A 12746-nucleotide genomic window follows, 5' to 3' on the forward strand; every position below is an offset into this window, starting at 1 on the left:
TACCCTGGCTGCTTTGTTAATGGATTTAAATTTCACACGATTAGCCATGGTTCGAATAAAGGCACTATGAATAGTGGCATGTGCGTTAAAGGATCCAACTACGATGATCCCAAGAAGGACTATTATGGTCGGATAACATAAATTATCGAGCTTGAGTATCCTTCAGTATCATCATTCAAGAAAGTTGTATTGTTCAAGGGTGATTGGTTTATTCCAACTTTGAACGAGGGGGTGAAGATTCATCATGCATATAAGATCATCGAGGTCAATGAAAAGAAGAAATGGAATACAAACGAGCAATTTGTATTAGCTTCTCAAGCGATTCAAGTATATTTTTGCGAATATCCAAGCTTGAGGCGTAACAAAAGCGATTAGTTGGTTGTAACAAAAGTCAAATCAAGGTTCATAGTAGAGGTTCCACAATCTTTTAATAATCAAGAGGCGACCCTTCCACGTGAAGCGTTGCCTTACCAAGAGGATGACGTGGAACTACACGATATCGCAGTTGATGATGCCCAAATCCTTGAGACAGTGAATGATGGTGACCACGCTGATTTAAATGATGAGCCAGTTATGGAATCAGAATTTGATGAAGCTCCAGAGTTGAATGATGAGCAAATTTTAAGATTTGATTCTGAAGATAAGTCTGAATCGTATGATGAGCAAGTCTTGCGATTAGACTCTGAATATGACTCTAAATCAGAGGATGAACAAGTTCTTTAATTAGATTCTGATGACGACTTAAAATCTAATGACACAGATGTAGACTTATATGATAGTGATTAGAGGTGAATTTTATGATTTAAATACTTATGTTTAATTATTAATGATATTGATTTTGTTAATTGATTTATTTCATTATAGGTACTAGTTCACCTCCCGTGCGATGCACGAAAGTTCATATATATTGAATTTGTTTAAAATTAGTAACCTCACAATCATAAATTCTATCTACAGTCTACAAATTTCAAGAACTACACATTTTTCACAAACTAATAACTAATTTAACATATGATAAATATAAATAGTTTATACAAAATAATAAATAATATGACAACATATAATAAATTAGTAACATAAATAATTAAAATATAAAATATAATAAATTTTTCAAAAAAAACATGACAACATATGATAAATATAAATAGCCTATACAAATATTAATTTTGTCAAAATAACTTAAATAATTTATTTAAAATAATTCAATTTTACCTAAATAACTAATTTAACATAACCTACAAACTAATTATTTTTCAAAACTAAGTAATAACTTAAACATATATAAGATTTGTATTTTTTTTGCATGGTTCTGAAATTAATTAAGGGTTTTAGAGTTTTGAATAATGGCTTTATTGAGAGAGAATGAGAGGTAAATTACAGGAAATAAAATAAAAAATTAAATTTATTTTTTTAAAAAAATTACTTGGTAGTCGGTATTTAACGGTATTACCTGATATCTCAAGATTTTTGTCGATTTAAAAAAATTTCATTTTTTTGTAATTTATTTTAATTAAAATTTTATGTTATTATTTAAAAATTAATAATATTGATTAGATCTTACTTCTTTATATACTAACATGTTTATACATTCTCCAAATACTATTTAATTATGAAAAAACTATCTACAGGTTTCAAGAACTACACGTTTTCCACAAACTTATATTTAATTAATGATTTATAAAAAATTTATTTTGGGTAAGAATGAAATAAATAAAATATAATAAAATATTGAAATAGAAAGTGGAAATGGGCGAGAAAAAATTTTGACGGCATTTTCGTTATAATATATATATAGATGACAGGTGTTAGAGGACGATATCGTGCAGGACGCAGTGGTTCTAGACCTAACTCGTCTGGGTTTACTACTGCTTCCACCTCATCTACTGCAGCACCACATATTTCGGGAGATATTTCACCAGCCTCCCTCCCATCAGCATCTCCTGTTGCTACTCCTGCAGTTACTTCTTCACCGACCCTTCCTGCAGAGTCACCAGTACATCCATCATCTCACTCGACTGCCAGTCATTTTACATCCGACCCATTACATGTTATAGAGCAAGATGGCGATGGGTAACTTTAATTTTTTTTAATTTTTTTTTACATTATGACATGTATTAATTTTTATACTAATTATTATTATTTGTATACAGAAGCATCTTTTGTCGTACAATAAATATCTCCCATATTATATCGACAATCTCCAAGAAACGTCTTCATAAGGAAGGTCATGTTTGGAAAGAAGTGCCTTCGGAGATAAAGGGCATGTATTGGGATGAATTTGTGGTATTAAATTCAAATTAATAATATATATATTTCAACTATTAATGTAGAAATGTTTAAATTATTTAATCTTTTTTTTTTTTGTTTTACAGAAAATTTTTCAGTGGGATCCTGCAATTGATGCATTAGTGAGAAGAGAGTGGGCACAAAAAGCAGCGAAACGATATATCGACAACATTCATAAGTGGCATGCCAATGGAAAACCGATCTTTGTGCCAGATGATGTTTGGGATAGCTGGATGCAGAAATGGGAACAAGATGAAGCTTTCAAGAAACGGTTTGCACAAGCATCGCTGAACCGTTTGAGTGAGACAGGTGGCCTTGGGGCTGGTCCTTCCCGTCATACTGGGGGTTCTATATCTTCAGCAGAGCATAAAAGACGAATGGTGAGAAATTTAATTTATTTAATTTGTTAATATTTAAATTTTTTTTATTAACATGGTTAATTTTATATCATTTTTTTTTTAGACACATGAGTTTGGGAGAGAGCCTACACTGATTGAATTGTTTGAACGAACTCATTCTAAAAAATCTGAGGAATGACAGATGGTGTATGTTAACAGACGTTCTTCGAGTGTCGCTGTAAGTATTTTTTAATTGTAAGTAATATCATTTTTATAATTAACATAAGTTTTAATATTCATAATTGGTTTATTTTATTTTCTTCATTAAACTGTTGTAGGAAATGTATGGACAGTTGCTAGAGCAAGCAACTCAACCAAATGAAGGGTCTGAGGAGCCTCAGCAGCCAGATTGCGATCAGATATTCATCCAGGCTGCTGGGGGGAAAAATAAGAAGAAGAGGATTTACGGCACGGGATCTTTATCCCAATCAAAATTTTCTGACGTTGGCAGCTCATCCTCTGTCTCATCTAGTCTTAATGAAAACCCAGTTATACAAGAAATGACAGAGAAATTAAAAGTGCAGTCAGACCAGATAAATTCGCAGGCGGAGCAGATAAATTCACAAGCAGAGCGGATAAATTCGCAGGCGGAGCAGATTAATTCGCAAGCTCATGAGCTGAGCGATGTTCGACGACAGATGTTTGAGATGCGATTTTTGATTGAACAACTTACTGCATCTACTCGTGGTATTGTTCCTTCTTCTTCTTCTTCTCAGCCACAATCGACTTATTAACCTGACTCACCTAATGTTGATTATGATTTAGATGATTAGTTTTTGCAGTTATTTTTATGTAACGATTGGTATGTAACAGACAATTATATTAGCATGTAATAGACAATTATTAGTATCTTGTTTGAATATTAATTTTTATATTATAAATATAAATTTTGGAATTTTTATATAATTTGTTTAATAAATAATTATAAATAAATTTTAAAATTAAATAATTAAATTAAAATTAAAATTAAAAAATGTATAACTTTTAGCGACGGAAAAAAATTGGGTCGCTAAAATTTTAAAAAAAATTAATATATTGCGACAGAATTATTCCGTCGCAATAAATTTTTAATATATTTTTTAATTTTTTTAATTTACTTCAGCGACGGAAAATTCCGTAGCTATAATTAATTTAATAAAATTAAAAAAATTAGTAGCGACGGAATTTTCCGTAGCTATAATTAATTTTAAAAAAAATTCGACAAATATTAGCGACGGAAACTTCCGTCGCTATATTAATTGAATAAAAATATTCTAAACTAATAGCGACGGAAAATTTCCGTCAATATAGTTAATTTAATAAAAAATTTAAAATATTATAAATTTCATAAAAAAATTCTAAAATATAGCGACGGAATAGTCCGTCGCTAAAAAGAAGAATTTCTTTTTTTTTTTTAAATTGCGACGGATATTTCCGTCGCAGAATTTAAAAAAAATTAAAAAAATTCTTTTTTTTAATTAGCGACGGAATATTCCGTCGCTATATTTTAAATATTTTTTTAAAAATAATAGCGACGGAATTTTCCGTCGCTAATAAAAAATAATAATTTAAATTTTTTTTTAAATATTGCGACGAAAATATTCCGTCGCAATTTTTTTAAAAAAATACATTTAGCGACGAAAATATTTCCGTCGCTAAGACGTCGCTAAAATAGCGACGGTTCCGTCGCAAAGAAAATTTAGTGACCCAGACTTTAGCGACGGATAGTTTCCGTCGCTAATCCGTCGCTAAAAATATTTTGCGACGGAATTTTGAATTTAGGGACGAAAATATTCCGTCGCTAAATCCCGGAATTCTTGTAGTGTTAACCTTTGCATCATAAGAAAAAGTTAGATGGAAAATGGTAAGGAATCTCCAACATGTTATGCTTCAAAACAGCATCTGCAACCACCCCACCCCAAGACAAATATAAATAGATAAACAAACAAAAAAAGCATTGCATACATCCTCAGGGCATCATGTTGTGGTGGAAAATGATACTAAAGCCAATTTTTGGTCATAACATATGGTGGAAAATTTGCAAAAATATTATTCTTCTTCCTCAGTCATCCCTAGCAGAAGAAGTTTGTCAAATTGCCAAATAGCAACAGGCAAGTAGATGTGCCAAGGTGTCAAATGGAATGGTCAGACAAGACAATAAACATATTCTAGGGCAAGGTTAAAAAGGCGTTGGTCAATAGACAACTACAATTCACTTTCTTAAATCATTTTTCTTATACATGGTTGCAACTAGCAATAGCTCTCTAGCCTTGGCTTACTAATCCAGTCTGGCAGACTCTAAGCCTTTAGCTTTATTATCTCTGCAATCAACAACATTGTAAAATACATATAGCCTTTAACTCCTTCACGATAAAATATATTGTTATCCCACTGGCCTAGTATGCGTGCATGCAGTAGATATATGTCCAACATTCTAATTGATTTTTACCTTTTAAGAGGCCAGGGTCCCCGTCAACCACAAACTCTCAGCATTAGTAAAGTTCATAACATCCGGTCTACTAAGCACACCAAATTTCCCACATCAGAATATATGGCGGTTATAGTTTCATACAAATTTTTGTTTAAAATTTGAGATAGATTTTGAAACGGATAAATTTTCATCTAAGATTTGAATGAGATTTTGAGACAAAAAAATTTACGTCTCAAATTTGAGATAGAATTTGAGACGGGTATGATTTTTAGACAAAAAATTATCCGTCTCAAATTTGAGAAGGGTTTTGAGATGAAAAGTATCCATTTCAAATTAAAGACAAATTTTGAGACGGATAATATCTGTCTTATATTATATATGGATTTTGAAGCGAAAAATTAAACATACTTTGAAATTAAACTTTAAAAAAAAGATTGAGATAAAAAAAATTTCGTCTCAAATTGGAGACGGATTTTGAGGAGGAAAATTTTATAAAGTTTGAGATAAATTTTATATCCATCTCAAACATTATATGAATTGAAAAAGTTATTTTATAAAAAATTAATTTTTTTTATAAATATACCCCAAAATTAAATATATTTATTAAAATTAAAGTCTAAATATGTTTATTTAAATTCTAAATATATAAATAAATAAATTTCATGTGCATAAAATATAAAATTAAATATATATAAATGTAACTAAATAAGAAAAAAATTAAATTAAAATATATATTAAATGTATAATAATTTATAATTGGTAATATTTATTAAATGTATAGAAAAAGAAAAAAAAAAGGAGAGGAGAGAGAGAATGGGGTATTTTTGCAATTTAAAAAAAATAGTGTGTGAATTATATTTTGTTTATAGTGAAAAATATACTAAAACTGAATTAAATAGTATTTAGATAATATATAAACACTATTTTTAAATTAAAAAGATTATATAAATATTCTTATATTGATGATAGAACTACGAAAAATACATCAAATTTTAAAATATTGATATATCACACAATTAACACTACAAAATATTAGATAATTTGCTTAATAATCAATTTTCTTTTAAAAGTTATTTGAGGAGAATTTGCTTTCGAAATTATCCTAAATAATAACTTAAATTCATATGGTCGAGATACATGAAATGTAAAAATATAATATAAATGAGTTTAAATTATTTTTTGAAATTGAATAAGAATATGAATGAAATTATACGTGCTCCATTATGATCATTAAAACAAATATTGGTTAATTATACATTAAAGTTAACATTTCATGTACTTATAAATCTACTATACTCACATATATTTATATGAATATTCTAAATGATAAATTAATTTTTTGATCATAAATACTTAATTCATGTTGAATAGATTTAACTAATATCATTAAATATTATAGATACATTATGATATTATTAATATTGCATAACAATTTAATTAGGCTTAGGCTGGTACTCTACTCATTGTTTTCTTCTATTGTTTCAATTTCGATTGTTTCAATTATAATTATAATTCATTTTATAATCTTATTAGTTGATAAAATAGAAAAAAACTATATGATTTGTTAGAAAATGGCATGATACCTATTTTTTTTCTGTATAATAGGATTATAATTAGTTATTCGTTGGATTTATTTAAATCATTTTCAATTAAGTAATTTATATAAATTATTAATTTTTCTTTCATGGAGTTTCTCCATTATTCATATCATTCCGTATTTCAAAAATATATGCAAAAATGGCAACAAATACTAGTATTTTCTTAGTACATCACACATTTTTAAATCAATCACCAACTAATTTTAAAGTGACACATATATTATTATTCTATTAAAGCATTTTAATTAATCATAAGAATTGTATATAAATTAAAACTTGGAGAGCTACTAGATTATCGGAATGACTTAGCATCACTATAAGAATTTAGGCTTGTTGTGATAAATTAATGTCACAATAACTATGAAAATTGTCACAATATATTTATTGTGACGAAATTGATTTGTCACACATTAGTCACAATAAACTTGTCTTAATAAGTATATTATGACAAAATCGAGTTTTATTATAATATATCATCAGTTTTATTTGTGACAGGAGTATTTTGTCACTTAAAATAACTTATTATAATAAATTATTTTGTTGTAAAAAAAGGTTTTTTTTGTCACAATAGGTACTATTTAGTCACAATAAATCCAAATGTTAGATACAAATCATATGTTTTATAGTGAGACAAAGTGTATCTTGTGACAAAAATATTTTGTCACAATTTAAATAGTGACAAAACTTATTTGACACAATTTTTAATGTGATAAAATTAATTTTGTCAATTATTTAATATTGTGACAAATATTTTTTTGCTAAAATAGAAATAATGACAAAATTAATTTATAAAAAATATTCAATAGTGATAAATATTTTTGCCAATGTCTCAATAGTGACAAAAATATTTGTGTCAGTAATTAGTACAAGTGACAATTTTTTTTCGTAAGAAAATATTAATATTGATGAAATTATTTTTCATAAAATCATAAAATGTGACAAAATATTTTTGTCAAAATTATAAAAGGGTGACAAATATTTTTGTCATATTTTCAATATCTCAATAGTGACAAAAATATTTGTGTCAATAATTCACACAAGTGATGAATTTCTTTAGTAAGAAAATATTAATACTAATGAAATTATTTTATCACAAAATTGAAAAATAATTTGTCACAATTTGACTAGCGACAAACCTTTTTTTTCTGTAAATTAATAGTAACAAAACTTATTTGACATAATTTTTAATGCAATAAAATTAATTTTGTCAATTATTTAATATTGTGACAAATATTTTTTTGATAAAATAGAATAGTGACAAAATAAATTTCTCAAAATTATTAAATAGTGATAAAATATTTTTGTCAATGTTCCAATTGTGAAAAAAAATATTTTTGTTAATAATTTACACAAGTGACGAATTTTTTAGTAAAAAAATATTAATACTAATGAAATTATTTTGTCACAAAATAGAAAAACGTGACAAAAATATTTTTGTCAGAATTATCAAAAGGTGACAAATATTTTCGTCATATTCTCAATGTCTCAATAGTGAGAAAAATATTTATGCAAGTAATTTGTAAAAGTGACAAATCTTTTTTGTAAGAAAATAATAATAATGGTGAAATTATTTTTTCCACAAAATCATAAATAGCAACAAATATATATTTGTCAACATTATTAAAGGATGAAAAATATTTTTGTCATATTCTCAATGGTGACAAAATTATTTGTATCAATAATTCTAAAAAGTGATTTTTGTCCAAAAAAATGGTAAAAGTGATGAATTTTTTGAAAAAAGTGATAATTTTTTTGTCAAAATTTGAAAATATAAAAATATTTTCCAATAGTCTAATAGTGACAAAAAATATTTTTTCCATTTTTCATAACTATAATAATAACAAGTAGTGACAAAATTTTTTTATTTAAATTGTTTTTAGTAATAAAAGTCATGTTGCTTAATTATTTTTAAAACAGATTTTGTTCATTCTTGTATCAATTTTTTGGGGTCTTTTTCTTCATATTCAAAGTATTTCTAACGTACCATCACAATACAAATGCAATTTACTTTAACATAAACTAAAAATTAAATAAAGGCTTAAAATATAATAGAATCAACAATGCTGAATATAATCAATAAAATCAACATTACACATAAAAAGAATCCAAAATATGAAAGTCATCATTTCTAAAATAAAATCAGTGCTCCAAAAAACTACTATTTTAAATCCAAAAACATAAAAATTAAATAAACTTACTTGGCACCAAACATCATTGATCTTCATCCACTTGTTGCTCCATAATTCCACTTGTTGTTACATAATTTCAATCTACCAAAAAAAAAATTTTTTATTAGAATAAATAAAAATTAAATAAAATTGAATTGAATAAATTACTTAATTAATAATTAAATTATATATTTGCCTTCATGAAAAGAAGCAGATAATGTATTCGTTTCACCACTTTGTTCATATCTTAACTCATCAATCAAAAATTTAACTTGATTATAAGATTATTATAGGCCGTTTATTTTAATTTATTGGCTTTGTATTTACTCTCTTAATTCACTATTTTACTTTTCAGATCCTAAAAGAGTTTCTAATTCTAATTCTTTAGATTTATTTGGTTTCTCCCCATAACCAAATTCACAAATATATCTAGATTTTAACTTCAAAACCTTTTCAAGAATATGACATCCAATCATCTCAATACCATCCTCCATTTTCTTTCACCTAAAGAGCATTCATTTGCTCCTATAAAAATAAAAATAGAAGTTAATTCAAATATAAAAATTTATATAAATTAATAGTTAAAATAATATATTATTAAAAATCAATAAAATGAAGTTACTTATATAGTTTTCTTGAGGGTCCAAGTACTATCATTTTTATTATGTGTCTCAAAGTAAAGCCTTACTTCAATAGGTCATCAACTTTGTCTTCTTGATTTTCTTCTAAATTCTCTTCCAAATTTTCCTCAATAAATTCCTATATTTAAAATTGGTAAAAAAAATTTATAAATATCAAAATATTTTGAAAAAAAAAATGAAGTACAAGGTAATTTAAATAATTATAGTTCAACTTATAATTAATTAAACGTACCATTTCATACATGCTTTGGCAATAAGATTTTGAATCTAATGTGTGTGAAACTTCCATCTTCGCTTGATTACTTGCATTTCATAAGTTGAGAAAATTTATTTATTGTGTCCCCAAGTTAAAAGAAATATGCAAATTTATTATGTGATAATATTAAGCAAATTTTTGAGATTTATGGTCTATGTTACTACTATACTTCTATACTAGTATAGTTCATAATTTAATAACTAATAATGTTAGAAATAAAATATTATCTTAAATTTTTCCTCTTCAAAATGTGTATATAAAGCTTTCCAATCATCCGATTCCATATGATCAACAAGATTTTTACGTGCTTCATCTGGGGTAGCAAATCTCTTGTAATACATATGGCATTGGTATTTGTAAATTATAAAATGCCTGACTATAATTTTATCCACTATTTTTTTTTTTGTATGTGGATACTCAATTTTATATCAAATTCACTCTATAAATATTTAGTTCAAAATAAATAATTTGTATATTATAAAATTTAATTAATGCATAAAAGTTCTTCTAAAAAATAAAAAATTATAAATATATCTCACCTCAATTTTTGAGAAAATAGGCTTCTTAAGAGCATCTATCATTTTTTTCCAATAAAACACCCTTAATGGTGCCAACAGTCAAGTGACAACTTCTATCTCCATTTTAAATATTTTTTCAACAGGGCCAATTAATAGATGTATTGATTTTCTAATGATAACTCCAATTTTTTTTACTCTCGTTCATCAGCTTCTTAACCTCAAATTCTCTAGTTATACCCCAACCTCTTTTCTTTGTATTAACAGTTGTAATTTAACCACATTGTACAAATGAGCTAAGTTTATCAAGCTAAATTGAAATTAAAATTAATAAAATAGAAATATCATTAATGGATAAATAATTAATTAGAAAGCTAAAAAAATATAAATAAAAAACTAATCTCCACCAATTGTTGACTCAATTGTCACCGTGTCATTTGAAGAAATTGATGAACTCCCAATCTCATTCAAAGTAGATGGTGGAATACTATCATTTATTCTTGATGGTGGCATGAACCATGGTTGGCAAAGTGACGCTCTTATTGGAATTATGTGTCAAAATAGTGGATTGTATTTGTGTACTAGAAATCTTTGATGGTAAAATATTGAATTTGGATTGCACACGTGTAATAGGAACATTTAACGGTACAATAATAGATTTTGCTTTCGAAGTAACTTTTTTTTATGATCAGGTGTCATAGCAATTAAATCTATTATATAATAAAACAAAAATATGTAAGTCATCCATAGTAATATTGTTTATCGACTACCAAGTGAAATTTTCAATGTATTTATTTATTAAATCAAACTATATTACAAGATAGATAGAAATAAAAAAAGAAAAACTAAAATGCCGTATTTTATTTATCTACCCATCCTCCCTCCCTCTCTCTGTATGTGTATGTTTACCTCAATGTGTATGCGTGTGCACAATATGTAAGTTGACATGTATGCCTATAAGACTCTGCATGCACAAATCAACTGTTAACTCGTGACATATATTTTCTTCCATTGAAAAGAAAAAAAAAAATTCAACTAAGTTAGAAAAAAGAAAAACAAATAGCTCTGAGCCCAATGTTAAGTTGTGTAAGCCTTATAAGTGTAAAAATTAAAAAATGCAAACTTTAATTAATCAAGTACTTATCTTAATTATACGACAATTATAAGAGGAGTAACAAAAAAATAAATTGTGAGCAATGAACTCGCACCCACCCCTAATAATGTTTTAGTGTACACAAAATAGAGGCAATTGATTAATGGAAAAGCCAAAATCAATTAGCCAATAAATCGATTGGCCAAGTGGTATAAGGCTTAATTACACCTAGTGGGTTTTCTATGATAGATAACATAAAAACTAAATTTGCTTAATCCGAAAAAAGACGTTGGAAACGGTTAAATCAAGAGAATGTTCAATCGTAGAAAGAAAACTGTAGATCACACCTCCTCAAAGAAGATGTAAATGGGGAAATAAAATGAATAAAGAGGATGAAAAGTCTTTAAGGATGTAAATGAGGGCATAAAATATTAATAAGGTGGAAAATTGTTTAAGAACAAATTAATAAGGAGTGAATCAAATCTGCTTAAGATGCCTTTAAATCAATTCAAAAATATTAAATAAAAAATTATAGACATGCAAAATAAATAAAATTAATTTTGATGTATTACAAATATAAACTTAATTTTTATATATGAATTAATAAAAAAATTGTACTTCCTATAGAAATGAAATCTTGAACTTGCAAGAATCAAGGGCCTTAACATGATTTTAAAAAATTATGCTTCCTATCCTACCCAAATATGATTTTAAAAAGTTAGTTCCACAAAAGTTGGTATGAAATCATTTTAAAAAGACTCTTATAAAAGAATTACTTCTCCTGAAAATATTAGGCTGCGTTCTCTTTACTTTTCAATTTTTAGTTTTGAGTTTTGAATTCATTCTCAGTTTTCTATTTTGGTAGTCTGCTTTTAGAAAATTGAAAACGTGTTCTCTTTGTCATTTTGAAAAACTATTTCTCAAAACAAAAAATTAGAAAACATGTTCTCTTTGAAATTTTGAAAATAATTTTTTAATAATATTTTATTCAATAAATTTGATTATTCAGTAAATTATAATTATTTAATGTTAATATATTATTAAAAAATATATATATATTTTAAAGTTATTGAATTTTATAATATTTTTTCCATTATAATAATAAAATATGAATAATTAAATAAATAAATGTGTTTTGAATTTAGAGTTTGTTTTGGATGAAAACACTCAAAACAACTTTTTGTTGTTTTGAGTTTTCTTTATAATGATTTTTTTTTTAAAAATGTATTTTTAAAAACATTAAAGAAAACATGTTTTCATTATTTTAGAAAATTAAAAACTAAAAATGACTTGAAAACAGTAAAGAGAACGCAACCTTATATTATTTGGGATAATTATCCTAAAGAAATGACTACAACAATAGTTATATATGTTAAAATTA

At 26.1% G+C, this 12746-nt stretch overlaps 1 protein-coding gene across 1 annotated transcript; it reads left to right on the forward strand.

Annotated features, from left to right (window-relative positions):
- Window positions 1-1795: 1795 nt before the first annotated feature.
- On the forward strand, window positions 1796-3418 carry LOC127810005 (uncharacterized). Its single transcript, XM_052349220.1, has 4 exons — window positions 1796-2070; window positions 2151-2283; window positions 2373-2666; window positions 2963-3418. The coding sequence occupies exons 1-4, from the start codon at window positions 1796-1798 to the stop codon at window positions 3416-3418; spliced, it is 1158 nt and encodes a 385-aa protein (XP_052205180.1).
- The last annotated feature ends 9328 nt before the right edge of the window (window positions 3419-12746 follow it).

This window comes from Diospyros lotus, chromosome 9, assembly GCF_014633365.1.
Source record: "Diospyros lotus cultivar Yz01 chromosome 9, ASM1463336v1, whole genome shotgun sequence".
NCBI lineage: Eukaryota > Viridiplantae > Streptophyta > Magnoliopsida > Ericales > Ebenaceae > Diospyros > Diospyros lotus.

Bases quoted from the DNA above. Each gene is read 5' to 3' on its own strand.
- LOC127810005 (XM_052349220.1), top strand. From the start codon at position 1,796: ATGACAGGTGTTAGAGGACGATATCGTGCAGGACGCAGTGGTTCTAGA. The intron at 2,284-2,372 runs GTATTAAATTCA...TTTGTTTTACAG, and splicing joins TGTATTGGGATGAATTTGTG to AAAATTTTTCAGTGGGATCC. The intron at 2,667-2,962 runs GTGAGAAATTTA...AAACTGTTGTAG, and splicing joins CAGAGCATAAAAGACGAATG to GAAATGTATGGACAGTTGCT.